This window comes from Tauraco erythrolophus, chromosome 21 (genome assembly GCF_009769465.1).
Source record: "Tauraco erythrolophus isolate bTauEry1 chromosome 21, bTauEry1.pri, whole genome shotgun sequence".
Classification (NCBI taxonomy): Eukaryota; Metazoa; Chordata; class Aves; order Musophagiformes; family Musophagidae; genus Tauraco; species Tauraco erythrolophus.
This window is the reverse complement of record NC_141485.1, coordinates 8,847,636-8,872,161: the sequence shown is the minus strand read 5'-3', so window position 1 is coordinate 8,872,161 and position 24,526 is coordinate 8,847,636. Positions and strand designations below refer to the sequence as shown.

The 24,526-nt window shown below is 50.9% G+C and overlaps 1 protein-coding gene across 1 annotated transcript in view; it reads left to right on the top strand.

Annotated features, from left to right (window-relative positions):
* The window catches only part of CASTOR2 (cytosolic arginine sensor for mTORC1 subunit 2), a 121,736-nt gene extending 109,093 nt beyond the window's left edge, over positions 1-12,643 (top strand). Inside the window, exons 3-9 of the mRNA XM_086624701.1 lie at positions 1,953-2,146; positions 2,922-3,054; positions 4,550-4,673; positions 5,258-5,368; positions 6,709-6,791; positions 8,024-8,118; positions 12,578-12,643. Of these exons, the coding sequence (XP_086480827.1) occupies positions 1,953-2,146; positions 2,922-3,054; positions 4,550-4,673; positions 5,258-5,368; positions 6,709-6,791; positions 8,024-8,118; positions 12,578-12,643 (806 nt within the window). The remainder of the gene's footprint in view (positions 1-1,952; positions 2,147-2,921; positions 3,055-4,549; positions 4,674-5,257; positions 5,369-6,708; positions 6,792-8,023; positions 8,119-12,577) is intronic.
* Positions 12,644-24,526: the final 11,883 nt, after the last annotated feature.

The following is a 24,526-nucleotide window of genomic DNA, read 5'->3' as shown; positions in this document are numbered from 1 at the left end:
GCAGGGAGGAAAGGTGTCACTTGACCTTTCTGTGATTTAGTTGCCTGGCTGCTGTAATGGCTTTGGGATGCGGGAAAGGGAAGTGTAAATACCGATGACATGCAGGTGGCCTCACCTGCGCCTGCCCGCTCCGTGCTACCGGGGAGCAAATACATGTCCAAAGAAGGAACACATCTTCTTTTTTCTTTTTTTTTTTTCCCCCCTTCTTATTTATTTCACAGGCAAGGAGCAGAGGTGGGAATAAAGGAAAAAAGACGTCAGCTGCTTATTAGATCAGCAGCAGTTGTTTTGAGCCTTAGCTTCTCCATGCCTGTTGATGTAGTAAGCTTTGTTTTGGGGGTGCTTTTCTGATGCAAAGGGCTGTCTGATCAGAAAATGGTCTTTTACTGCAATAATTTTCTGCAAGCAACTTGCCCTGGCCTCTCTGAGGTAACATGCTGTTGATTAATGCACAAACTTACCCACTCTCCCTGGTGTCTAGTTTTCATTCCGTGTAACCTCTGATTATTCAGTAAAAAAGAAACATTGGCCTATGAAGCTGAGCATCAAAATGCAGAAGCAGAACCCTCAGCGTCCCCACTGTTTGCAGTGTGTTTGCTCAGGGTTATTTTCATGCCACACACAATTGAGGTTATTGAGGAGAGCAAAACGAACAGTATTTGTTATTCAGTTCATTTTGGGTTTTCAGCACTGTCGTCGTCTCGCAGCAGTGGTGCCTGGGGATTCAGGGGTGTGAGGTTATGAATTTATTACGTGGTGTCTGGAGCTGTACAGAAACAGCTCCCAAAGGTCTCGCTGAAGGAGGAGGAAAGGATGCTGTATGGGGGAGCCAGGGGTGGGCGGACAGAGTAGGAAATGTGGGTATGGAGACACGAAGTGGCATGTCTGTGGTGCCAGGGCCCTGACTGCAAGAACAGGGGGGTTACACTTTTGGATTGCTGGGCTGCATCTAACCTCTGAGCAAAGTGTGTAGGTTTCTGCTGGGACCTCCGCTGTTGTCTTTGCTGGCTAGATCTGCATCTGAGGTCAGGTTCCTTGTGCCAAGTAGATTTAACTGGGATTATGCATTTGTAAGTCTGAATCTGGATCTGAACTGTTTGTTTCTATAATTTGCCAAACCAAAATCCAAAGTCCAGAAGACCTTAGAGAAGTTTATGCCTTCATTCCAGAGTCCACGTCTGGTTTTACCGGCTGTTAATACATTAAGGTTTTTTTAAAACCGTTAATAATTTGTATTAAATGGTTTAGCTGCAGATTTTTAACTGCTTAATGACAATAGACTAGAAGCAAATGGAATGGAACAGGGGTTGTTAAAGATTTCCATTATCTTAGTATGTGATCACCTCGTAATCACCTATACACTATAGGTTACATCATCCGTCCCGTGCAGAGCTGTGCAGCTCTTGTGTTCTGCCACGGAGATGGAGGCAGCAGCCCACAGATGTGTAGGGTACCCACTCTGCATCTCCCAAGTCATGGGATAGTGACAGGCTGCTCTGTCAACCTCCGTCCCAATACCAGGAGAGCAAAACTTGAGTTTAGAGCAGGAAAAAGGAAACAAAAGAGACCAGAAAAGCTCGAGTGAAGTATTGGGAGAAATTGTGTGATAGATGAGATTCAAGTTAAGTCAAGGACCTCAGGCTGTTTCCACATGGGGAAGTCAGCAGTGCTGGTCACCAGTATCTGAGGGAATGGCTGAGGCTCACGTAATTCCCTCTGTTGCCCTTGAAAATCTCTATGAACCCTGTGGTGGAAGCTCGTGCAATCAGTATGTCTAAAAAGCAGCACAATACCAACCTGTGAAGCAGTGTGGGAAGCCCAGGAGGCTGACTGGATAAGTGGATTCACCTCATTCCTTGCACTGAGGTCTGTGCTAACCACGTACGGACCAGGCAGTGGACCTGGCCGCCTCTGCAACAAGCCTCAGTCCTCCCCCTCTTGTCTCTTTTCAGAGCTTCCTTCCTCGGAGCACTTGAGCGTGGCCGACGCGACATGGCTTGCCCTCAACGTGGTGTCTGGCGGAGGTGGCTTCTCTGGCTCCCAGCCCATCGGAGTGACCAAAATTGCCAAGTCAGTAATAGCACCTCTAGCTGACCAAAACATCTCAGTGTTCATGCTCTCCACCTATCAGACGGACTTCATCCTGGTAAGAGGACGTGAGAGAACCAGGCAGAGTCGTCTGCCAGCAGATGAAAGTTCATTTGGGCAGTTTTAATGACATTTCTGGGAACAAGTTGTTTGAGGAACAGCAAAAGTACCAAAGTCTGCTTTCCCCAGGGCTCTGTGCCTTCTCGTTAGGCTCTCTGACATCTCAGGAGGTTTTCCCATGGGATGAGGGGTTTCTTGGTATGGGTTATCTGGTGTCTAATGAGAGTGCTGAGCCCACGCTGCCGTCTCCCTTAATGGAGGCACTGGCAGCATTTCCCACCATCACTCAGATAGTGCTTTTCTGAGAGTTAGAGGAACATAGCTTCTCATGTCAGGTTCGCTGATGATGGCCAAGAGTCTCCAAAGTTGTTCTGGGGATAGAGAGACTGTCTTTCACCCGCATGTGTGTGCATATGCACAGGCACGACCACATAAGCTTTATTTCCTTAGGAAACAAGGCTGAAGAACAGGTAGTGCTGAGTTCTTGAAGGGATGCTGGAAAAGAGGTGAAACATCTCCCATGTAGAAGTCTCCTCACTCTTTCCACAGTCTTAAAAGCACTGTGGTGCTTAATCCTACTGGTGTTTGCAGTGATATCACCAAACGTGCTTCTCTAGACACACATCCAGATGGTAATTATCCTTATGTACCTGCTGGCTCAAGCAGGAGTGATGTGTCCACTTTTCTGTGCCCTGAGAGTACGTAACCCCCACTGCAGTGTGTTCTCACTCCTGGTGTGTACCCTCACGAGCTAATCTTGTTGTCAACTCCAGGTACGTGAGCGAGACCTGCCCTTCGTGATGCACACGCTGGCTGCTGAGTTCACCATCCTCAGAGTAGTGAATGGGGAGACAGTGGCTGCTGATGACCTTGGGATAACGAATGGATTTGTCAAACCAAAACTGGGTAAGGACCGGCATGGGCTCAGCTTGCCAGGACGTTGGTCTCCATGACACATGGGGGTGAAAGTCTGCCTCCTACCTTCCTTCAACGTTTTGGTGAATGTTTATCCTATTGTAAGGGAATAAACTATTTTAACCCATGCCTGAGTCTGTCCCAGTTCAACCAAGGATTTGAGTCAGTGCTTAACTTTCTGAGCAATGCTGATGAGCTTTGCTGAATTTGAACCTTTTAATACTAGTTTCACATCTCTAGGGAAGACATGCCTTTTGGAGGACAGAAGGTTAAAATACAATTCATGTCAGTTGCAAAAATAACTCTGTCCGTAGCCCGTGCTTCCATGGTTCAACGTTTGAAAGAAAAATGGCTTATATAAAAGCTTGTTTAAGTATTGCAGTGACTGATGCACAGAGAGTATTGTTGTTCAACTTTCACACTTCAGTACCAGTCAGGATCAAGGCCACTGTCAGCCCAGGGCTGTACAGAACCTTAGCGTGTTTCCAGTCTAGAGGAACAAACATCAAGCAAAGGGCATAATCAGGAAAAGGACCTACTTAAATACACATGTTTACCTACACACCTGTGTATAATTCTGCGCCCATAACCAAACAAAGCAGGATCAGTTTTTATGAAGTGCTGCTCAGCCTCGTCACTCGATAGTTGTAAATCATCTTGTTGAAGGAGCTGAGCCTTACACGAACGGCGTGCAGGAAGGGCGCAGGGAAACGCCTGCTCAGTATGCACAGGTGGGCAGGTTGCTGTGTTGCTGTGTTTAATAGTTTTATGCCTAAACATGGGCTCTTTCTCAGCCACCGTCTGCGAATGTGTTTGCCAAGCTGCTGCATGTCAGCTGGTTTTTGATTTTTGTAGATTGTATGGCAAAACAGACCCCCGGAAAGGAGGGAGAAGAGGGTGTACTGCCAGCAACCACAGCTGGAGAAATGCCTTCCGTAGCCCTGCCTTTTCAGTGGTGGAAGCCTGAAATTATTTGCCCCATCCCTGGAAGTGTTCAAGGCCGGGTTGGATGAGGCTTTGGGCAACCTGGTGTGGGGGGGGGTGTCCCTGCCCATGGCAGGGGGGTTGGAACTAGATGATCTTTGAGGTCCCTTCCAACCCAAACCATTCTATGATTCTATGATTCTCTTTCTACTTTTCAGTTTGTGTTGCCACCTCCTTTAACTTGCCCCTTGTCTCCTGTAGATGCACCCAATGGCCTGAAAGCCCCTATGAGCAGAGAGCTGACCTGTGCCCTGTGCAGGGCAGGGTACTCGGATGATCTCACCTTATACCCTGGGGAGGACATCACAAGAGCAGGTTGTCCCCAGGCTCCTTGGTCCCTGTCTGAGAACCAGCCAGGGCTTCAGCAACAAGGAACTTTCTTACAAACAGTCAGTTTTCTCTGCAGCCACTGCTGGTGTGTGGAGAGCACGCATCTGGTGGGACATGAACCTGTTGCAGACATGGCTTTATAGTTGTGCGTGTCTGTGCGTTTCTCTTTCAGTTCAGAGGCCCGTCATTCATCCCCTTTCCAGTCCCAGTAATATGTTCTGCGTCACCAGCCTGGATCCAGATACCCTTCCCGCTGTTGCTACACTCCTAATGGATGTCATGTTTTACTCCAATGGGTAGGTCCTGGCAGGGAGACAGGCTCCTGGGGGAGGTGTGACCGGCGTCCGGAGGCACAAATTCACATTGTTCCGCCGGGCTGCCCCGGGATCTGCTGTGGCCTTACGCTGCTGCGGTGCTCTGCACTTAGGCAGGGAGGTTTCACAGGCTCAAGAGGGTCGTCCTGGCAGGTAGAAGGTAATTAGGAGATTGAGGGTGTGCAAAGATATCCATTGGCTTTGGAAAGCTGAGCCCTTTCAGATTTAAGCTCGGAGTCGCAGTGTGGTCAGTGTGTTGCACACCCACGTACGACCGCAGGATGTACGGCTGGCTGTGCTGCCCGCCGGTGCCCGCGGCTCCTGGCCCACAGCCTCCTGCTCGAGGACCTGGGGGCAGGGATGGGAGAGTTTTGTCAATTGTGGGGACTGGCATTTTTTTCCCCTGCAAAATCAAAAAAAGGAAAAGCAGTATAATGTGACAGGACTCAATGTCACTTCTCTAAGCCAGTGTATGAACATTTCTGATTTCACTGGCTCTGTCTGCTTTAAAAGCCTTCCTTGGCTCTTCTGGCCACAGTTAACGCCGTTCTCTTCTGTTTCTTCAGAGTAAAAGACTCGGTGGTGGGCAACGAAGACTCGGGACATATTCGCTTTTTCTCCTTTTCTCTCATTGAGGGTTACATCTCCTTGGTCATGGATGTCCAGACACAGCAGAGGTGAGCTTTGGTCTTAGAGTCTCCTGGTCCCCCCAAAAGCATCTGGGAGGTCCTCAAAGGAGCAGGAAAGCGCTTAAACTCCTCTATGTTAATTCTTGGGACCCTCATTGGGTGGGTGTCATATGCCAGTACAACTTTTCTGAGTGAAGTCTGGCATGTTAGTTCCAGCTCCTGACTTTTGGGCATGACTGTCCAAGCCCTCAGTGAAATCACAAGCCAGTGTAACGTAGGGTTATCTCACTTTTGAAAGAGGAACACTGGAGCAAAGTGATTTTGACATTTTTATTTCTTTGTTCATTAGTTGTGCTTTTAAGAGCAAAACCCAAAAAAAATGGTGTATGTGGTTGAAGTTACACTGCTGAAGGCCAAAGGTAGGGTGGGAGCCTCTTTGATGCTGTCCTCCCGCTTTGCTTTCACACATGGCTGGGCTTGGTGCAGAGTCTCCTTGTGATGATAATGTTCTGAGTCATCCCTGTGCAGCGGGAGCCCAGGACTCGTTTGTCTGGCAAGGAGAAAGTCAGCTGGGGAGCAAACATCAGCCTGTTTGTGTGTGTGTACTTCTGCAGCTTCACAGCACAGAAGTCTCCGAGGTCTGGAGGCTGGACAGGATGCTGCACTGAGACACAGTGCATAGATTTGCTTTTGACACACACTGCAGTGTGTGGTTTTGATTCTTGCCTGCCCTAGGGACTTGTTCTGCAAACTATTAATTGCTCTCTTGAAAGATTCTTTGACCTTAATTGGAGTAAACTTCTGTCTGCCTTCAAGCAAGGCTAGAGGGTTGGAGCGGCAGCCTGGTGCTTGGGGAACCCGGGCGGCCAGTTTTTCTCTGCCTGCTTGACCTTGGACAAGTCCCTTAGCACTGGTCTTCTTTCCCCTGCTAAGAAACTGGGATCTCTGCAGGGACCTCCCAGGGATGATATGGATAAAAGCACAGGTGATGCTCGGACCCAAAACCAGTGGTCACCGTTCACACACCTAAGAGAGTTATGGAAACATTTCCTGCCCCTAGGTGTTTCTAAAGGCAGCTCAAATCAAGCCTTCAGATTAGTGGTCTCGAGGTTTGTAAAGCTGGCAAGGCCTGTTTCTTAGAAACCTTTTTTCTGTGCCTCTCTGGATGCCCATGCACACTTCCAGCATCAGATGCCAATTTACCGTAGGACATCTGGAGGGGCAGGCAGGTGCATCTGTCCCACTTGCCTTGACTTTTCTCAGCTTCACCGAGCTGCTGCCACTATTCGAGCAGTGCAGGGGTACAGGAACAGCAGCCTCCCCGCAGGCAGAATCTGACACACTGCTGTGTTTTAATTGCCACGTTTGGGGTTCCTTGTCTTTTACAGATTTCCTAATAATTTGTTGTTTACAAGTGCATCTGGCGAACTCTGGAAGATGGTGCGGATTGGTGGGCAGCCTCTTGGCTTCGGTAGGTAAACATTTGTGGGATCAGTTGGTGCACAGGTACTCAGTTGCCTCAGGGCCTTCAAGGATGGTGGAAAAATCCGTCTGAGGCTGAGGCTTTTTAAGAGCCAGCATGCTCTTTGCGTGCTGAGATTTTCAAACAGGAGTCTGATTCCAGGCACTGGCACAGGTTGCCCAGAGAAGTTGTAGATGCCCCATGCCTGGAAGTGTTCAAGGCCAGGTTGGATGAGGCTTTGAGCAACCTGGTATAGTGGAGGGTGTCCCTGCCCATGGCAGAGGGGTTGGAACTGGATGATCTTTGAGGTCCCTTCCAACCCTAACCATTCTGTGATTCTATGATTCCCACCTAGTAAGTCAGATTTCTAAATATACTTTTGAAAGTGGTACATGCTTGACAGCTCCATCCAAACTGCGTTCATCTGCTGGACTTTGGAGGTAGCTAGAGCTGGGTCTCTGTTTAAAAAGCGGACAAAGAGGTGGCATGGGAATGCATTGTAGGTTACTGAGATCGGTGGTCAGAAAGCGCTGTCGTACTCCAGTGCAGTCCTTGGGCAACTGTGGCGTTAGCAGATTTAGTACAGATCTAGAGCAGTCCAAGTGGGGGTCCTGTTCATAGACCAGTTTCACATCCGGTGCTGCCAACATTTTCCCTACTCAAAAGAATATTGGACCTAAGTAACAAGTAAATGCTTCGCGTCTGCAGAAGTGGTCGTGTTATTTTTGTGCCCCCTGTAATTTTAAGGAGTCTGATCTGAATACTGCAACAAAGGCCTGGTTTTCAGAAAACACGGGGGCTCCTTCCCATGCTCTCTGAAACAGTTACAAAATACAGGCTTCCCGAACATTTCTGAAAAGTGTTTGGCCAATTTTTGTATTTAATTGCTACTTCTATGCCAGACAAACAAAAAGAGCAAGAAGGACATTTTCATGCACTTTCTCTTCATGCATATTAGAGGCAAAATATGTAGAAGTGGCATGGTGTATGTCATTGATGGGACATCAGGACACCTACCAGTCCCCTAAATACACGATGTTTAAATGTGTTAGCTTAGAATCAAGTTGAAATGTTCAGTTTGGATCAGGAAAACTCAGATTTCATCTGGAAATAATATACCATTGATCTGCGATGAACAGGACAGATTAACCTTTTAAATTGGTGTAAAATCCTGTCTCAGGGGCTGTGGTGGTCTGTCAGGTGCCATTGAGAGGATGATTGAGTTTTTATCTCCCCCACAGATGAATGTGGAATTGTCGCTCAGATTTCTGAGCCTTTGGCTGCAGCCGACATCCCAGCCTACTACATCAGTACTTTTAAGTTTGATCACGCGTTGGTGAGTATCAAGACAGCTTCTTTCAAATAGGAGAGATCTTCTCCCTGGTAGAAAACTCATGATGAGAACATCATTTCCAGTCTGGAGAGCTTGTTGGAGTGCCTTTGCTCTGACGCAGCCCAGCAGATGCCTCTCTCCAGCCTCCTGGCTGTCACTGCCCTGGGTCAGAGGCTCCTGAACCAAACCCAGCCCTACCCCAAGGCAAAACAGCATTAGGGAGTGTCTCCTCCAAGGGCTGGTCTCATTCCTTAAAGACCTGTGGCGATGGAGACTTCACAGCCTCCCCGAGCAGTCTCTTCCACTGCATCACTATCTCGTATTAGAAACAGCCACAAACCCTCTCTGTTCTCCTGCAAGAGTAGTGGGAGGCTCCAGACTTTTAGAAGTGTGCCTTTATGAGGGGGAACTATCTTGGAGAGTCTCCCAGTCCCAGACCCCTGCCTTCATCTCTTGATACCCGCAGTGCCCTTTTATGTTTCAGGAGCCATCCATGAGTCCTGGCTGGCTCTGCTTTCTCTGCTTCGTCCCCCTCCTGGTGTCACTTGGATAAAGCAGCAATAATTGGCAGCACAGCAAGGGAAGGTGCTTCTGGAGCAGGGAAGGGTGTTGCCATGTTTGTTTTCACCAGTGCCCACAGCAGTTGCAGCACCATCATTAGCATGAGGGTGTTGCCGTTCATGCAGAGTTCTCTTCTCTTTTATACTGGTGGATATTTTGCCTTCTAGGCATTAAGCCTACTGCTGCTCTTCCTTGGCTCCATAAGACACCTTCAGAAATGAGAAATTTCCCTGAAAAGGGAAAATTGCTATGCCTGTAGCCACAAACAGGATGGCAGTTGACTTGGAGCCCATTCCCCAAGTCCTGAGGGAGAGAGTTGGTAGCCCATGCACTAACAAAGTGTCGTCGTAACAAAACTCAGCTGCTTTGTGCTTTTTGTTTGGTTTTGTTTGTTTGTTTTTGTTTTTGTTTTTTTAAACATGCCCTTTATTGCATTATACTTCTCCTTTTATCAGTGTACATTCCCTGCCCAGGCCCTACTTTTCACCTGTGGAAGCTCCATTGAGTTCAAGGCAGGGTTTTTTCAGCTAATTACTTTGGGTTTTCACAGTTGGTGTGAACCATTTGCAGCCTATGGGTCATGTGTGTAAAGAGTAAAAGTAAATATTATTCCAGATAGCAAAGGGCGAAGTATTATACATGTTTGTCTTATTTTCTTGAATATTAACTGTGCTGATAAGATAAGCTAATAAAACACCATTTTAAAATCAATACTGTTAGCTTTGCCTCACATTCCTGCCTGCTGTGGCCCCAGGGGCACGCTTTCTGTGCAGAGCACAAGGAGCAGAGTGCTTCTAGTCGTCAGGCAACATCTGGAGAACGAAGCCGGGTCAGTTGGAATAGGTGCTCACTTCCATCCTGTGCCACACGATTGTGATGACTCTGCAGGCAGCTCCACCATTTAAAAGTGTCTCATCCTGCTGCATCTGAGCCCGGCACATCCCTGCCTCCGAGCAGCTGGTGGGGTATGATTTGGGCCATGCATTAAGGGCTGCAAATCTTCCTTACTCCAGTCAGTCTTTTAGCACTTTCCTTGCTACTCACTGGTTTTTCTTTTCTTATACTTTTAAAAGCGTTTTCACCTGAACAGTGCTGTTTTAGCTGTCCCATTCTTCCCCCATGTGGAAGGTGCATTTCAAGCCCTCCTTTGCTTGACTTTGCTCTGGGAGTGGTGGCTGGGCTGTGTGCTTGCTGGCTCTAGGTTGGTTTTGTTGGCTCAGACCCTGGCCTAGATTTTGTCCTGTTTCCCCTAACTTTGCTGTCCGGACATCTTGACTTCTGTTGACATTTCTCAAGGTCTAAGTGCATCTTGAATCCTTTCTCGATATCCTCCCTTTCTTTCTTTAAGGTTGTTCAGTACGTCTTGTCGGGAGTTTAGAGTGCTTTACAAAAGCTTGTTGTTCCCTTTGACCTGATCTTTTTTCTCCTGTGCAGCTTAAGGTGGTTTTTCTTGCTTAATTTTTTATGGGACCTGGGTGTTAATACTCTGGTCTTCCTGCAATGTTGTAGTGGTAGAAGTTTGCCCTGGAGATCAGGACCTGTGCTTGAGAAGAAATCTTTTTGGGAGACAGTGCCGAGATGGGAACCTCCAGGACTGGTGTATCCCCCTGGGTGACGTGAGGTCAGGCTGGAGAGAGTGATGGTTTCCAGCTCCCTCTAGAGAGAGCAAGTGAGAAGAGTCCCGTTCCCCTTTCCCAGGTGCTCTGCTCTCGCTGCCTGATGCACAGAGGTATCTTGCTCTTCTTCACCAGCATTTTGCATCTAATGAGGCTGAAGGTATGCCTGGGATGTAGTTTGGAGCTTTACTTTTCCCACCATGGTAGATGCTTTGTTCTGCCCTCTGTCTGACAAGTGAACACGTTGCCCCAGCTGCCCTGGGATAGGCATCTTTCCCATGGGGGAGAAAGGAGTAGGACTTCTCCACTGGTGGTGAAATAGGATGTGTCCTGCAGATCAAAACTGTTTGCACATCTGTCCTGGAGAAAATCCAGCCCAAACATTTGTGATATGGTTGATACCATTTCCTCAACGTTGAGGAAGTCGAGCGTTTTGCAGTGCATGAAGGATCAGCCCGTTGTGTTTAAGTGAGAAGGTGGGTCCATGCGAGTCAAAGCTGGTGGGCCAGAACTGGCTGGTTCTGCTTCCTCCTGCTTCTCTGCTGCACTGAGGAGCACATGGAGCGACCTGCTGTTCCTCCGCCGTGGCTGGCTAAGGAAATGTGTTTTGCAAAATTGATTCTTTTCTCATTATCTTCTGGAGAAGCAGAGAGTCATACAGCTTCTTCCACTGCAGTGTTCAACGTACTGGGAGAAACGATGGAGGAGAGGCAGTGGAGAGTCCTGTCTCAAAAGCCTGTTTCTTATGGTGGAGGTTTGCTGGGGTTTTCTTCCTAACCCAGAAGAATTCACTGTATGGTTGTTCTATTTTCTCCCTTTCCCAGCTAACTCTTGTTCACACATCATCAGTTAGCCACTCCTATTCCATCTTCCCATTGGAAAATTGAATGTTTTTCTTGTTATTTCTCATGGGTTTTTTCCCTCAGTTTTGTTAAAAGCCTTGCAGAAAATCACAGTCCTGTTGTATTTCCACTGTTGGGGCTCTGGAGGGTGTCCAGTGAACCCAGGTATTGTGCTCCTGGCCAAGGGCTCAAATACCTCACAGAGGAGACAGACCCTTCTTCAACTTACTTAACGTGAATTATTTTGGCATCTTGCAGGAGCTCACAGATAATTTATTTTTCCCTCAGTCCCCTTTCCACTTTCCAAGAGCTGTTAGCCGCCTGTCCCATGAGTGTTGTCTTTGGGTTTATGTAACGGTCAGACGCCTCTTTTCTGTCTGATGTAACTTTGCTTGTGATATTCTTTCTACCGATGACAGTCGCTCTGAGATCTTTTGCATCTTCTGTTGCAAGGGGTTTTTCTTGCAGTAAGTGTGGAAAGACACCCACTAATCATTTTGTACATGGACTTCTATGGTTAAGTCTTATCGCAGGGCTGGGTAAGAAAGCTCAGGTGCTGTGCCACACCATCTGGGACCCCCTGCCAGAAAGCAGCCCGGCAGTTCTCTTCTTCCTTTGATGGCCGTGTCCCCCGACATGGTCTCCCCACCCATGCTTATGGGTCCCAAACCTGTAGGATGTGCTGGAGAGCCTTGTGGGGCCCTTAGGCAGCCACATAAATCCATCAGCACAGGCACCTTGCATGAGTGAGCTCCTGGTGTACAAGTGCTTTGGGCATAAATCAAGTGTCTGGAATATTTGTGGTGATAAATGAACTACCAGAACTCTTGGAGCTTTACCTGGGCATCCCCTCTCTGCCTCTCTCTGAAAGCTGTGTTTGGAATTGCAAGAAATAAGGTGGTTTTTGGACAGGCAGTAGCTCTCTTGAGCCAGACCCAAGGCTGGAGCAGTGACAGCACTGAAAAGGTTGTCAGGTTTTCTCTTGGCCGACTGCGGTCCTGGGTGGGGAGCAGCTGCTCCTCCGCCTGCCAGGGCCAGGGAGTGGGGCCAGAGGGGAGATGGGACACGACCATCGCCAGGGTCAGCAAAGCTCACCCCAGTGAGGAGCTTTACCAGTGAAAGGAAGGGAAGGGAGGGGAGAGGAAGACGAGGAGGAAAGGAAACCCCCAAAACAGTTGCCTCCCCACAGCACCCACCATACGGACAGCAGAAGAGCCAGGTCTCACTTGCAGTGTTTGCTCCCAGGGGTACCATGGGTGAACGCTTTTGAACTCGAGGGTCTCTCTTGTAGATGGAGTCCTTTCTCAGCGGAGTTAAGGTGTCCAGCAGCAAGGTACCTGGCTCCTTGGGACTGCTCTGGCATCATCTCCTGCCTCTCCTTTCCTTGTCGTCCCTCCATGGCTTTTTCTAGAGCGTGACCTTCCTTTTTTTTTTTCCTTGCAGGTACCTGAAGAAAATATAAACGGTGTGGTCAATGCACTCCAAGTCAGTCAAGCTGAAAAGCATTAGAAATCTTCTGAGCTGGTTCCAGATGCTTTTTATTATTATAATTATTATTATTATAATTATTATTATTATTATTCTTTTTTTCTCACAGTATTTCTTGAAAAATCTGATTCCAGAGTGACATGAAAAGAGACTGTGGAAAGTTGAGCAGAAACAGCTCCAATAAGCCTTTGTTTTAATTATTATTATTATTATTATTATTGTTATTTTATTAAATTTATGAGTGAGAGGCAGGAGGAAAAGGAGTTCAGATGGTTTCCTGACGTTCAACTCCAAGGCGAAGTGTTACCTGCCTGTGTTCTCGGTATGGAAGGAGCTGCCCGGGGACACCCGTCCCTCCCCGGAGCGCGGCGGCGCGGACGGCCGCACGCGCAGGCGCTCTGCCGGGAGCTCCGCGGCGCGGCTGGGCCGGCCGGCCGCTGGCTCGGAGAGAGCCCTGAAAACCGTGAACAAAGTGAAATGTGGAATTAAACAGAAAAGACGTTGCGTAGTGCTGGCTTGTCTCCTCACATCAGGCTTTCCGAGGACTGTCCGTCGTTGCGTGTGTTGAGATAGGATGGGAGTTGGGTTCTGTTTCCCCTGGCAAAACTGGTTGGCATTGGAAAAGGGGAAGATATCCAGTTGATTGAATTTTCCCTTTCTCCCTGCAGTCAAAGCCTGGCTGCTCTGAGAAAACCTGGGCAGGAGGAGCATTGCTCTGGCCCACCTCCTGGCAGGTGGTGCCACCAGGACTTCTGTCTGCCTTGAAACTTGGCCCTTTTAGCTCAGTTTTCTCCAGTCGCCCTCCCACCGACCCCAGTGTCCTCCTGCCATGTCCCCTGCTCCAGGGCACCTGCTGTCCCCTCATCCCTACATCAGAGCCATCCCCAAGCCCTTTTTCCCAGGGCCAGCAAGAGGAGGGAGGCATCTCTTCTCCTGTCTCCTTGGGCTTTTTCCCATCCACTTTGAGCACATTCACGGGGACACAAAGCGTTGCCCGGGGTCCCTGGGTAGCTGCTCCTGCACGTCCCAGGTCACCTTGGCCAAGAGCCGCAGCGAATTGCCCCCACCAAGGTCAGGAGGGTGCCCGAGCCCTGCTGGGACCCTCCTGCAGTTTTCCATCAGCTCGTTCATCACCAGGGTGGACATCACTGCCAGCTAGGGGCTTGACTCCCGGGGTTTTTCCACTGGGTTCAGCAGGCAGCCCTTCAAAAACAGAACGGTGCTGAAAATGCGTAAAACCCGAGGCGTTTTCGCAGGAAGATGACGCGGGCTTTTCCCGTGGGGCGGCAGGAGTGTGTTTGCTCCTGGCTCAAGCCAAAGCTGCAGGGCAGTGGGAGCCAGGTGTCCAGGCCCATCTTGGCACCTGCATCCGAATCATGCCCGTGACCGCTTCCAGCACCATGGAAGACCACGGTGATGGATGCTGGGAGAGCAGGCATCACCCAAGAGGCAGGTGCCAGCAGCCTGCACCATGCCATGACTGTGCAGCGAGGGGTCGTGGAAAGGAGAAACCGTCTGCAGAGGACTCTGGTTTTGTGGCTAGGATTTCTTCCGTAGGCTTCTCCCTGTTTCATTTTTGATAGGTAGAAATTGCAGGTCTTACAGTTTCAATGAGGGCTTTCCAGCCTCGCTCCACAGCCAGCCTCTGGCGTGGGTTTGCCGAGGCCGTGTCCTGCAGGTTTGAGCCAGGGGTTCGCCTTCATCTGGAGGCAGTGAGCAAGCACCTCAGATCATGCCACAGGCGTGCTTTATACTGGTGTGTAGGACATGCAAACAGGTTTATACTGGTGTGTAGGACATGCAGACAGGTTTGTACTGGCGTGTAGGACGCACAAACACACACACTGGCTTACAGCTCGCTGTTTCTTTCTCCATTCACGGTGCTGGAGGGCTGAGTTTAACATTTGTGGTTTCTGATGCTGGTGAGGTTCAAATGTTTCCGAGTTTTCATGGGGGGGATGTTGTGTGGCAGCTAGACAGGGAATCGAAGCATCCACAGGAAAAAGCGTGGGTAACTTTCCTTTGTAGGCCCTGGCTGAGTTAGAGCATCCCTGCTGAGCAGCGCTTGGGCACGTGTTTAATGCTTTACTGAACAGGATGTTTGGCTGTTCCTTTACATGGGTTTTCAGAATTGCCCCATGATACATTATGTTCACTCCAGATTTCTGGAGTTACAGGTTGATTCCAGGTGCAGCACCATGCATCTCTGGATGTTTGGTTGGAAAGATGCTTTGTCCTCCTGCCGCGTGCCGTAGGGATGCGAGCGCAGGCTGTGCGGTGCGATGCTTCAGGAAAAGCACTTGGGGATGTGTTACGGGACCCTGCGCCGCGTCGCCGGCAGTGAGCTGAGCTGAGGGATGTGGCAGGGCAGGCGGTGGCTTTTCACCACGTGAGTTAACGAAGGGTTTCTCCTTGGGGTGGCAGCTCGCCAGGTTTGTAGGACTGCACAGGATTTTTTTGGAGGGATACCAGCACGCTGGTTGGGGTTCAGCTGCTGAGTTGCCGGCCGGGCTTTCCGATCGGCCGAGTGGAGCCTGAGCTTTCCCTGCGTGCATGGACAGTGTCACTGGGACAGGGTCTTTTTTGTGCTCCTGGGTTTTGTCAGCCGTTGGAAAATGATTGTTTAGCCGCTTTCCGCCATCTGAAAGCCACGTGCGTTGCTGCCTGTGTGTGCTCGTGCTGCTTTCCAGGGACCACGGCATGTACGGTAAGGAATTACTTGAAACAAGCATCAACTTTACTGAGCCTTAAAAGAAAGCGAAAAAAATAGTTCTTAATTATTATTTTCTTTTTAACTTTGCACTCAGGCTATTTTAGAGGCTGATTTTTTAATTTGAATTTTCCACTTTTTTTTCCCAAGGTAGTCAGCCTTAAATTTGTGAAATCTGTAGAAATTTTGGGGGTATTTCAAAACTTCACAAAGCAGATCGATGTCCCGGCACGAGAAAGTTAGCCTGAAAAATTCACGAGGTGTAAAACACCATTGAGGGACTCTCTGTCTCTGCCGCCATCGTTGGCTTCACCTTTTTATTTCCTCTCTTGTTTTGTCCTGAGAACCCATAAGATTGTTTCAGACAACTTGGGATGGTTTGATGCTTTCCCTTTAGCGTTCTCCACATCGCTTTGCTGGTGGGAACTGAGATACTCTGAATTGAACCGGAGTTGGCTGAGCAGAGCCCTGGGGAAGGGAGTCCAGCATGTGGGCAGCATCAGGGCAAACGTGCGCAGTGGTGTTGCTTATGAGACCCTCACTGGATAAGGCAGCAAGGGGTGTGTAGGGGATTTGTTGAAAATAAATAATAGTAATAATAATAATAATAGAACACCACAGTGCTTAATGAGCCCAAAGCGGTGGCTCTTAAAGCTGCTCAACAGCTCCTGCTCTCCCGGCACCTGGCTTTTGGGATGGGGGAATAATGAAGGGTCTTTTTTTAAAAAAAAAAAAAAAAGTCTTTGAGCATCCCTGGCATTGTGCTGTTTAATGCTGCGTGGATAAAAGGAGGAATGTGTCTCAGTGGGATGCTGCTCAGCTGGGCGCTGCCTCGCTGGGCACTGGGTTTACCTGGCAGCCGCCTGCACTGCCCCGAGCATCCCTGCTCGGCTCTCCGGAGCCTCTCACCTGGCCGTGGTTGCTGCTAATCAGGGATCACCTTCACACTGCCAGACCCTCCCCGTGCCCTCTCGGTTCCTCTTGTTGCACAAAAATTCAGCAAACAGCAACATGCAAAAAGTGTTTCCAGCCCTGCGAGGAGGAGCGGGCAGGGAAGGAGACATAGCCCTCCCGCGCCCTCCTTGTTCCTCCGAGGCCTTTGTTTTCTTAGAAATTTCAACTTTTCTCATGTTGTGTGTGTTATTACGTAGTTTTTTGTCTTTTTTCCCCTGCCCCGATTAGATTTTGGCTGCAAATTCCTTTCTACTGTGCAAGCGTGTGCGTACGTTCATATAATTGTATAGTGTTTGCACAGAAATACTGAGTACGTCTGTTGTACACATACGTAACAACCTGTGTTTTCACGTTCGTATGGCTGTATACTGTACATAGCGTATATACTTGAGCAATATAGGTGAATATATCCTGTGTGAGTACATGTGTGTATGCTCTGAGCACACACTCCGTGTTTGTGCGTACAAACGTGTAGTGAGTGCTGTATACACACGTTTATTCACCATGTATTTTTAATTCAAGTATATAGGCAATATGAACACTTAGTTACAGGATTTCTCTCCACGTTTTCAGCGAAGAGCAGCAGTGAAGGTGACCTGGAGCAAAGCTGGGGCTCCTCCGCTCGCCGCGAGTAGGCAGAGACCCACAGCGATGCCCAGCATCGGGTTCTGCCTGCTTCAGAAACACCCTGCTCCTCTTCGGTTGGTGCCTCAAGCACAGCGACTGTCGGAAAACTGCTCCTTTATATTTATATTTTAGTTGCTGCCCTGAATTGCTTCAGCCCGTAAGTAGCGACGGTTGGTTTGCAAAGTGCCTGCGCAGACCCTGGCTGGGGGGTTTGCAATGGGGCTTCCAGTTCCCCCAAGCACCGTGCTGGTGCCCGTGCCACCCGCCCTCCCCGGCCGAGCTGGGTCCGGGCGCTGGCCATGGGGAGCACCTCCTCAGCCTCCTGCCCATGAGGTCTTCAGGATGGCCCAGGCTCGTGGCCACGTTCCCTCCGGAGCCAGTTCATGGTGGTCTTCCCCAGCGTCCCCAGGCAGGGCTGTGGGTGCTCTCTGCGGGTGCGTGGACTCCTGGTAGATGTGGCTGTTGGTTTGGTGGCCAGGAGGCAACCCATGGCTAACGCAGAGCTCTGGGATTTACTGGGAAACTCGCGTTTGTTGGCCTGTGAGAAGCTTTAAATCAGTGGGTTGTTTTTAAATAGACGGAAATGACGGAGAGTCTTTTCCTGTTAAAAGTAAGAGCGGCTCTTTGAACTCGCTCACTGGAAGTGTGTGGTCTTTGCATCTCGTAGTCAGAGTTCCCTGCTGACCAGGAGAGCTGTTTGTCAGGGTCCAGGTGGGAAAAGGTTTTTACCCAAAACATGCCCTAGTTTGACACGTCAGTGACACGTCCCCAGATGCAGCGGGGGTGCTGCCTTGCAGCTGACCCTCCGGCTCCTTCGAGTCGCGGATTTCCAGTCTGCCCCGTGAATCCATCCTTGCCAAGGTTTGGCAGCTTTCTGTTTCTTGGCAGACACTGAAGTCCGTTTGGTTTGCAGTTGACAGAGTTTCTGAAATACGGTGCTCTCAGTGGCATCTCTTGCACAGGGAGGTCTTAATGGAAGAATTTGGGTTGGACTGGAGCAGAGATCGTGGCAGCTGCAGCGGGTGACAGTATTACGACAGACTTAATGGCGATGCCATTTAGAAAGAGCACTTGTCATGTAAACATCATGGTGCTGCTTCCAAATGTGTGTTTAACTCCCAGCTCAGTGTTACCATTCCCAGGGCCACAGGTAGGGAATGCTGTTGGTCAGAGATGAATCAACGCTGAAAATCTAACAAAAGCTTGTTGGTGTCAGACTCTGCTTGCGGGGTTGCAAATGGCACCGAGCAGTGGTTTGCTCTTTGAAGACGTGCCAAGCAGAGCGGGCGCGGGGATCTTCAGGGCTGACGCTTGAAGGAAAATGATAACTGAAAGGTCATGATTCCTCTAGCCAAGAAAAGCATCCAATGGAAGTTTATCCGGCTTAATTTTTCTGAAGTGTTACCTCTTGTCCTGCAGATGCTGGGAGCGAAACCAGGCAGCGCGTCGCGGGGCACATGTAGCAGAGGAGGTCGCTCAGGCTCCAGCATAGCTCTGTGAGCACCCAGTTGTTGTCCTCATGCTCTTGGTGCTCCCAGCAGCGAGCAAACACCTGAGAGAGGCAAGGCAGAAAGGAGCTCTGCTCAGAGACTGCGCTGGCGTCTGCGCTGCGTTTGCAGGGGCTGGATCTGCCGTCCCTGGGCACGAGCTCCCAACACGTTCCCCCACCAGCTGCCCTGTGCAAGGACCCGTTGTCTCACAGTGTGTCCCTGGGACGAGGGTTTCATAGTGTGACTCTGACATCCATGAAGGTAGGGAAGCTATTTGGGATGTTAGAGGTTAAATTACATGTGTTTGATCAGAGTCTGGCTCCGTAGGAAGCCGTTTCCCATCTTTTCTTAGCTTTGCTGTACAATGCTTGAATTTTCTTCTGCTACAAAGAGGACAACGTCCCTGGTGTGAGCTGCTGCAGCCGGTGCTGCCCCAGCCGCAGAAGGGCCATGGTGTTGGCCCCAGCTGCTCCGTTCCTGGGGACATCCCTGCTTCTGTCCGGGCAGCTTCCCGCATGTCTCCGTGGTGTCGCAGTCAGGGGTCTGCAGGGATCCCTGTTAGTGGACAGGCGTGGAAAGGCCACGGGAAAGACGGGAATAGCTGGAGTACCAAGTGATGCAAAGGAATTCTTTTTTTCTTTTTCAGTTGTGCAGTTTTGTTCATTGTCATTGTGAACACAAAAGCATTTTCATTTTTCTTTTTCCTCTTTGAATCAATCGGACCTCCTCTCCCTGCCCAGCCTCCCCGCTCAGCCCACTGACCCCCAGGGATGTGTTTGTCCCAGTAGTACCATCCCAGCAAGGGTGGCACGAGCCCTCCCAGACCCCCAGTATTCAAAAAAATCTTCTGATGCTCAGCCTCGCCTTGGGCTGTGTTTTGAGGTAATGTTAGTATCGGACACCATGGCTGGAGGGATTAGTCACATCCTTGTGGTTTTCCCCATCCATGTACCAGTTCGAGAGCACTGGGGCATTCAAACTCCCTACTTTAGAGATCAGCGACTCGAGTAGAAGGTGTTGGGCCCCGTGTCGGTGCAGTCAGTGCATGGTGAGTCTTGGCACTGGATAACTGGTATTTTCTGATAATGACAAGGGAGAAATTCTTCGTTCAGCCCAAGCCTGAGCGTTGGCTGCTAGCTCCCAGGCGAAGGTGTCTCACAGCAGTGTTTGGTGATGGGCAAGAAATCATTTTCTGATGAGGATTTCGTCTGTCTCTGTTACTATGACTATTGTAGACATCCCCAGTAAGCAGCTTAAGGCAGCTCACTTACCTGCTCCAGTCCTGCCTGCGAACATTGGATTGGATTAAACTTTTATTACCTGCTAGAGAGTAAACCCCAGTAAATCCTTTGCCAAATAGTATTTACATTTTATAGCATGTGCTGGGGTGTGTTTACATTGGCCAAGATGTGCAGATCTGCTTCCAGATGTAGATACCTTCTCCCTATGTGCGCGCCTGCCTGTCTGTCTGTCTGTCCATCCCCTGCGTGGGCCAGACTTGTCGGGGGCCAGCAATGTCCCTCGGGCATCCTGGTAGCACTGAGCCGGTACAGGAATGCTCTGTGTGCATCCCCAGCGAGGGTTGCGGCACCTTCCCAGGACACCTGAGAGGGAAACGCTCCACTGTGCATCCTGAGTTATTCTGCTGTCTTCAGCCCCCCGTTTTCCATCCCTTGGCCCCTTCCTTTATTTAATCTGCGTGAAGCACAGCTGGGTTGAAATACCAGCTCTCGTTAGCACAGCTGAAGCGAAGGGCTGGGTTCTGCAACGCGGCACGTGCACTGGAGGCTCATCAGCAAACTCTTGCTGTAGCAGCAGTAGCCCCTGCAGAAGCTCTGGTGAGCGTGGAGCGATGCAGACCCTGTGTTAAGCAGGGGAAATAAGTGAAGTCTGTATCAAAGAAAATATATTATGATTTTAGGGTGTGAATGTGCAGAGAAACATACCTCTTTGGAACATACATAGCCAAGATGTCCCTTTCTTGGTCTCTCTAGACAGCACCAGCCATTTCTCTTTCAGGTTGGGAAGATAATTTGCGTCCCGAAGCCTAGGGCTGACTGTTTCCTTGTAATTGCAGATTGCACAGAGCAGTCCTGCCGTTCTGCAATCCCCTCGCAGAAATTACCGTGCTGGTGCCTGCCCTGGGTTTGGTGAGGGGCTGACGGCGAGGGAGCACGAACCCCGGGCAGCTCATCCCGGCTGGGAACGTGGCAGCCGAGGAGCCGGGAGCGGGGAGGGACGGTGGCCGCACACCTCCCGGCCACGGCCAGCCCGGCTCGGCGCGGCCCCGGGCTGCGCGGCTGGAGCTGCGGTGCAAGCCAGCTGCTTTAATTCCCCGGGCTCCCTCGGTTTTTGTTTTCATCGGTTTTTAGCTTTCTGCAGAATTTTCTAAATGAAGTGTGGGCGGATTTTAGAGTGGAAACGGACGGAGTTGCCCAGCAGGAATCTGGCAGGATGGAAGTTTTGGCATCTCTCTGGGAGCGGCGCGGGAGCACTTTGCTCCCCTCTCTCTTAGCTCTGTCCTGCGGCTGTCCCGTGGGAGAGCTGAGCAGCTGCCCAGTGCCCCTCCCTAGGGAGACCCAGCGCTTTTGCCAGTGTCCTCCCAGCCCTGACAGGTAATGCCAAAACAGGGCTCCTTCCATCCTTCATTTTGAGAGGCTCGTTGCTTTTTCCCTCCCTGCGTGGAGCTGGCAGAGGCAGGGTCTCTCTTGCCTGGCACATTCGGAAGGATGCCGTCGGAGGCTGGTGTCCCCCTGCTCCCCCCAGCGCTCTGCTGCTATCTCAGCGTCTTGAGGATTCCAAACCAGCTTTCAGCAATTACAGTAATAAGCTTTTTCTTCTTCCCAAAGGATTCCTACCAGCTCTTTTGTAACTTGAAAAACGTAGTTTTCCAGGTACCCGATTCCCTGGCCCTTGTGGGAATGCGGCTGGCAGCACCGCGCAGCGAGGCTCCCTCCGGCCCCAGAGAGGAGCTCAGCCCCGTTCCCTGCCGAACCGCGCCGGAGCGGCCGCTGGGCCCGGCAGGTGGGGGCTGCTCCGGGGAACAGCCCTGGCACACGGAGCCACCTCGCCCTCCGCGTCCTCGCTGCCCGCACAGAGTCGTTCCCATCAGCTGGAAGGGAACACGGGGGGAATTTCCCTTTTGCTGAAAAAAACCCGCAGTCTGCTGCTTGGGTTTGGGGTCGGTGGCCCATGTTTCCATGCTAACCCGCTGGCCGTTGATAGCAGAGGTGTGAGAACTGTGTTTGAGCGCTGCTGGTGCCCGGATCGGGGGCCTGGGGATGCAGAGGGTGGTGGCAGTCGCCAGCCCAGGGCTGTGCTCAGTGTCACAGCGTGGTCCCTTCCCCTGTCCCTGCTGCCTGTGGCTGGGTCACTCCTCCCGTCATCCCTCCCCGTGCGTGGGCTGCGCCTTGGATTTGGGTTTGTGAGACGGGAAGTTGAGGCTGTTCAGTTCAGCACCGTGACAGCCGTTTTCTCCCAGCCCATCCTCTCTCCTCCACGCTGGCTCTGCAGCAGCCAGGGATGGCAGTGACAGCGAGGGGACACTCGTCCTGCTGACAGATGACCACGGTGCTTGGGACAGGCAGGGGAGAAGGAGGCCACGGGGCAGCGACTGACAGCAGGATCCAGCTTTGGATGCTCTGATTCAGCCTTTGGAAGAGCCTGTCTCCCTCCCTGTCTCCATCACCTGCCCAGGTAGCCTGTGTTCTCCTTGTTTCACTAAAATTAGGGACTGTGATGACCTCAATTCAGTGAACATGCTCCCACCACCGAGCTGTGCCAGCAGGTCCTGGTGCTGCTGGGATTTGGGGTGTCCTCAGTGCCAGTGCCTGGGGAACGCACTCTGGATCCGCAGCCCCCCCTCGCAAACGTGTCCAGCTGCGGCTCCGCAGCACGGCACTGGATCACGTCGGTTCTCTCCTGCTGGTTGGGCACCACGGGAGGGTTAATTCGGAGGGAGTGTTGCATGGAGGGAGCCTCATTGTCCTCCTGAGTGCGTAGGGACGGATCTTTAGGTGGGTTTCTCTGGGCTAAAATGCAGCGAGGTGTTGCCCCGCGGGGTCGCGGTGCGGGTTTACACCGTAACTCCCCTGCGCTGGGCTCGTTGGGAGCTGACAGGTGGGGGTCAGCCCTCCCACGGCCGCAGCGCTACTTTATTAGTGTCTCAACTGGCTTGAACAAGACTAAGCGTTTCTCTCTCCCCTTCTTTTGGACTCAAGAAGGAGCCCACATTTTCCCCAGGCACCCAGTTTGGCCGGAGCATTGACCCGAATTTCTAGCGAGCAGCCAAGAGAGCGGAGAGGCTCCTGGTGCAGCGTCTGCCCAGCTCGGACCAGGGTCTGCCCCGCTGCTCCCCGGCTGCTTCTAACAGCCATGCTGGGCAGCGCCGGGGGGGAAGCACAAATCTTCAGTACCTTCTTGAAAGAGTTAGTTACGTGGCGTTTTCTCTGCAAGTGAAACGCTGCTTCTGGCCTCAGGCACCCACCAGACTGGCTGAGGTTGGGCTGGGGCAGCCCCGGGCACCCTGACCTCCTGCAGCCTCTCCTCCCTGCTCACCTCTCAGAGTCCCCACGGAGCCTTTCCTTTGGGGAGCAACAAAAAAGTGTATTTTTTTCCCTTTAATTACCAGACTAGTGCAAAGTGAGTGGAGGGGTCCACCCTGTGCTGCACCCCCAGCTCCGGGCTGTGGGCACGGGAAAGCTGCTCATGCCAGCTGCAGGGTCGGGCACGGTGTGTGGGCAGCAGCTCGTGAGACATGGGGGCACAAGGAGTGGGGGAGCCCAAAAGCGTCGGTGGCCGTCGTGCCTTCGTGCCGGGCTCTGCGCGAGGGGGAATGTTCCCCCGTGGGGCGGAGGGAGCGGTGGCAGCAGCTGAGGATCGTGCTCTGGGCATGAAGTGTGAAGCTGAGAAGTGGATGCTTTGCTTTCCCAGCGAGTGCACACGCTTCGTTTCTTTGCTGGTCTTACGCTGAAAAGCTGAGATTTATGTACTGTATGGAGAAAAAAGAAAAAAAAAAAAAAAAAACAGAAAAAAAAGAAAAAAATCCTAATGTTCCAAAATAAATGACAGTATATTTTGTACTTTGTAAAGTGTTAATTAAAATGAAAAAGAATAAAAAGTGAAACATACGCTGTCTGCTTTTGTACTGATCAAACTGATGAAAATAAAGCAGAGCTTGGCATTGTCTATATGATGTAGCTCTTTTCTTCAGCCTACGGCCGCGCTGGCCTGCACACACCCGTTTAGGAAGGTCAGCAGATGTCCCCGAGGTCTTCGGTGTCCCAGACCTGTCACCAGGTGTATTTTACCCCTTAGGGATGGTACCCGCCACCATCTTCTCCATCCTGCAGCGGTTCTCTGGGAGCCACCACACCTGCCCCATCCTGTTCCCTTAAAATGATTCCGTGGGATACCACTAGTGTATTTACAAGACTTGATCTTTACCTGCTTGCAGGAGGACACGAGGTGCTCGGGAGCCAGGAGGGCCCCTGCAGAGACCACGACGGGACATCATCCGAGCCCTGCACCCCGAGAGGGGCAGGGGCCACATGCCATCCCCTCGCAGACCATGTCAGGGCAGTCGCCAAGCCTCGGTCAGCAACACGGCTGCACCGTGCCATTGCCACGTGCCCCTCAGCAAGGAGTTGCTGAAGAACCTGGCTGGACTGTGCAAGGAAAACCAGTGAAATTCACTGGTACCATCACCATTACCACCATTTATAACACTGTTTAAAGGGAAGCAGCTCATCTGCATAAACTGTGGTCAAGTGTCTTTAGCACAGTGTAACTCATTTTTCATTCTTCTGGTCAAGAGCATTTACAGAAGACTTTAGTGTGGGATTGCTAATCTGGACTGCAGCCTTAATGCAGAGTGTTGCCTCGAGGGTTTAATCCAATAAAAAAAATGAAAATCTGCACTGGCACTGCCATGCAACATCAGCACTGCCTGCAAAAGCAACTGGCATCTGAGGGTAAACACGCAGGATTTAAGCTGTTAAACTGGCACCCAGCCCTCAGCACTGCAGGCACACAGAGGTTTTTTTAGCATTAGGGTTTTTTTTTTTCTTACTTTACCTGCCCTGGCTGGTGCCCTTGTGCAGGAGGTGCTGGGGCGCTGCGGGG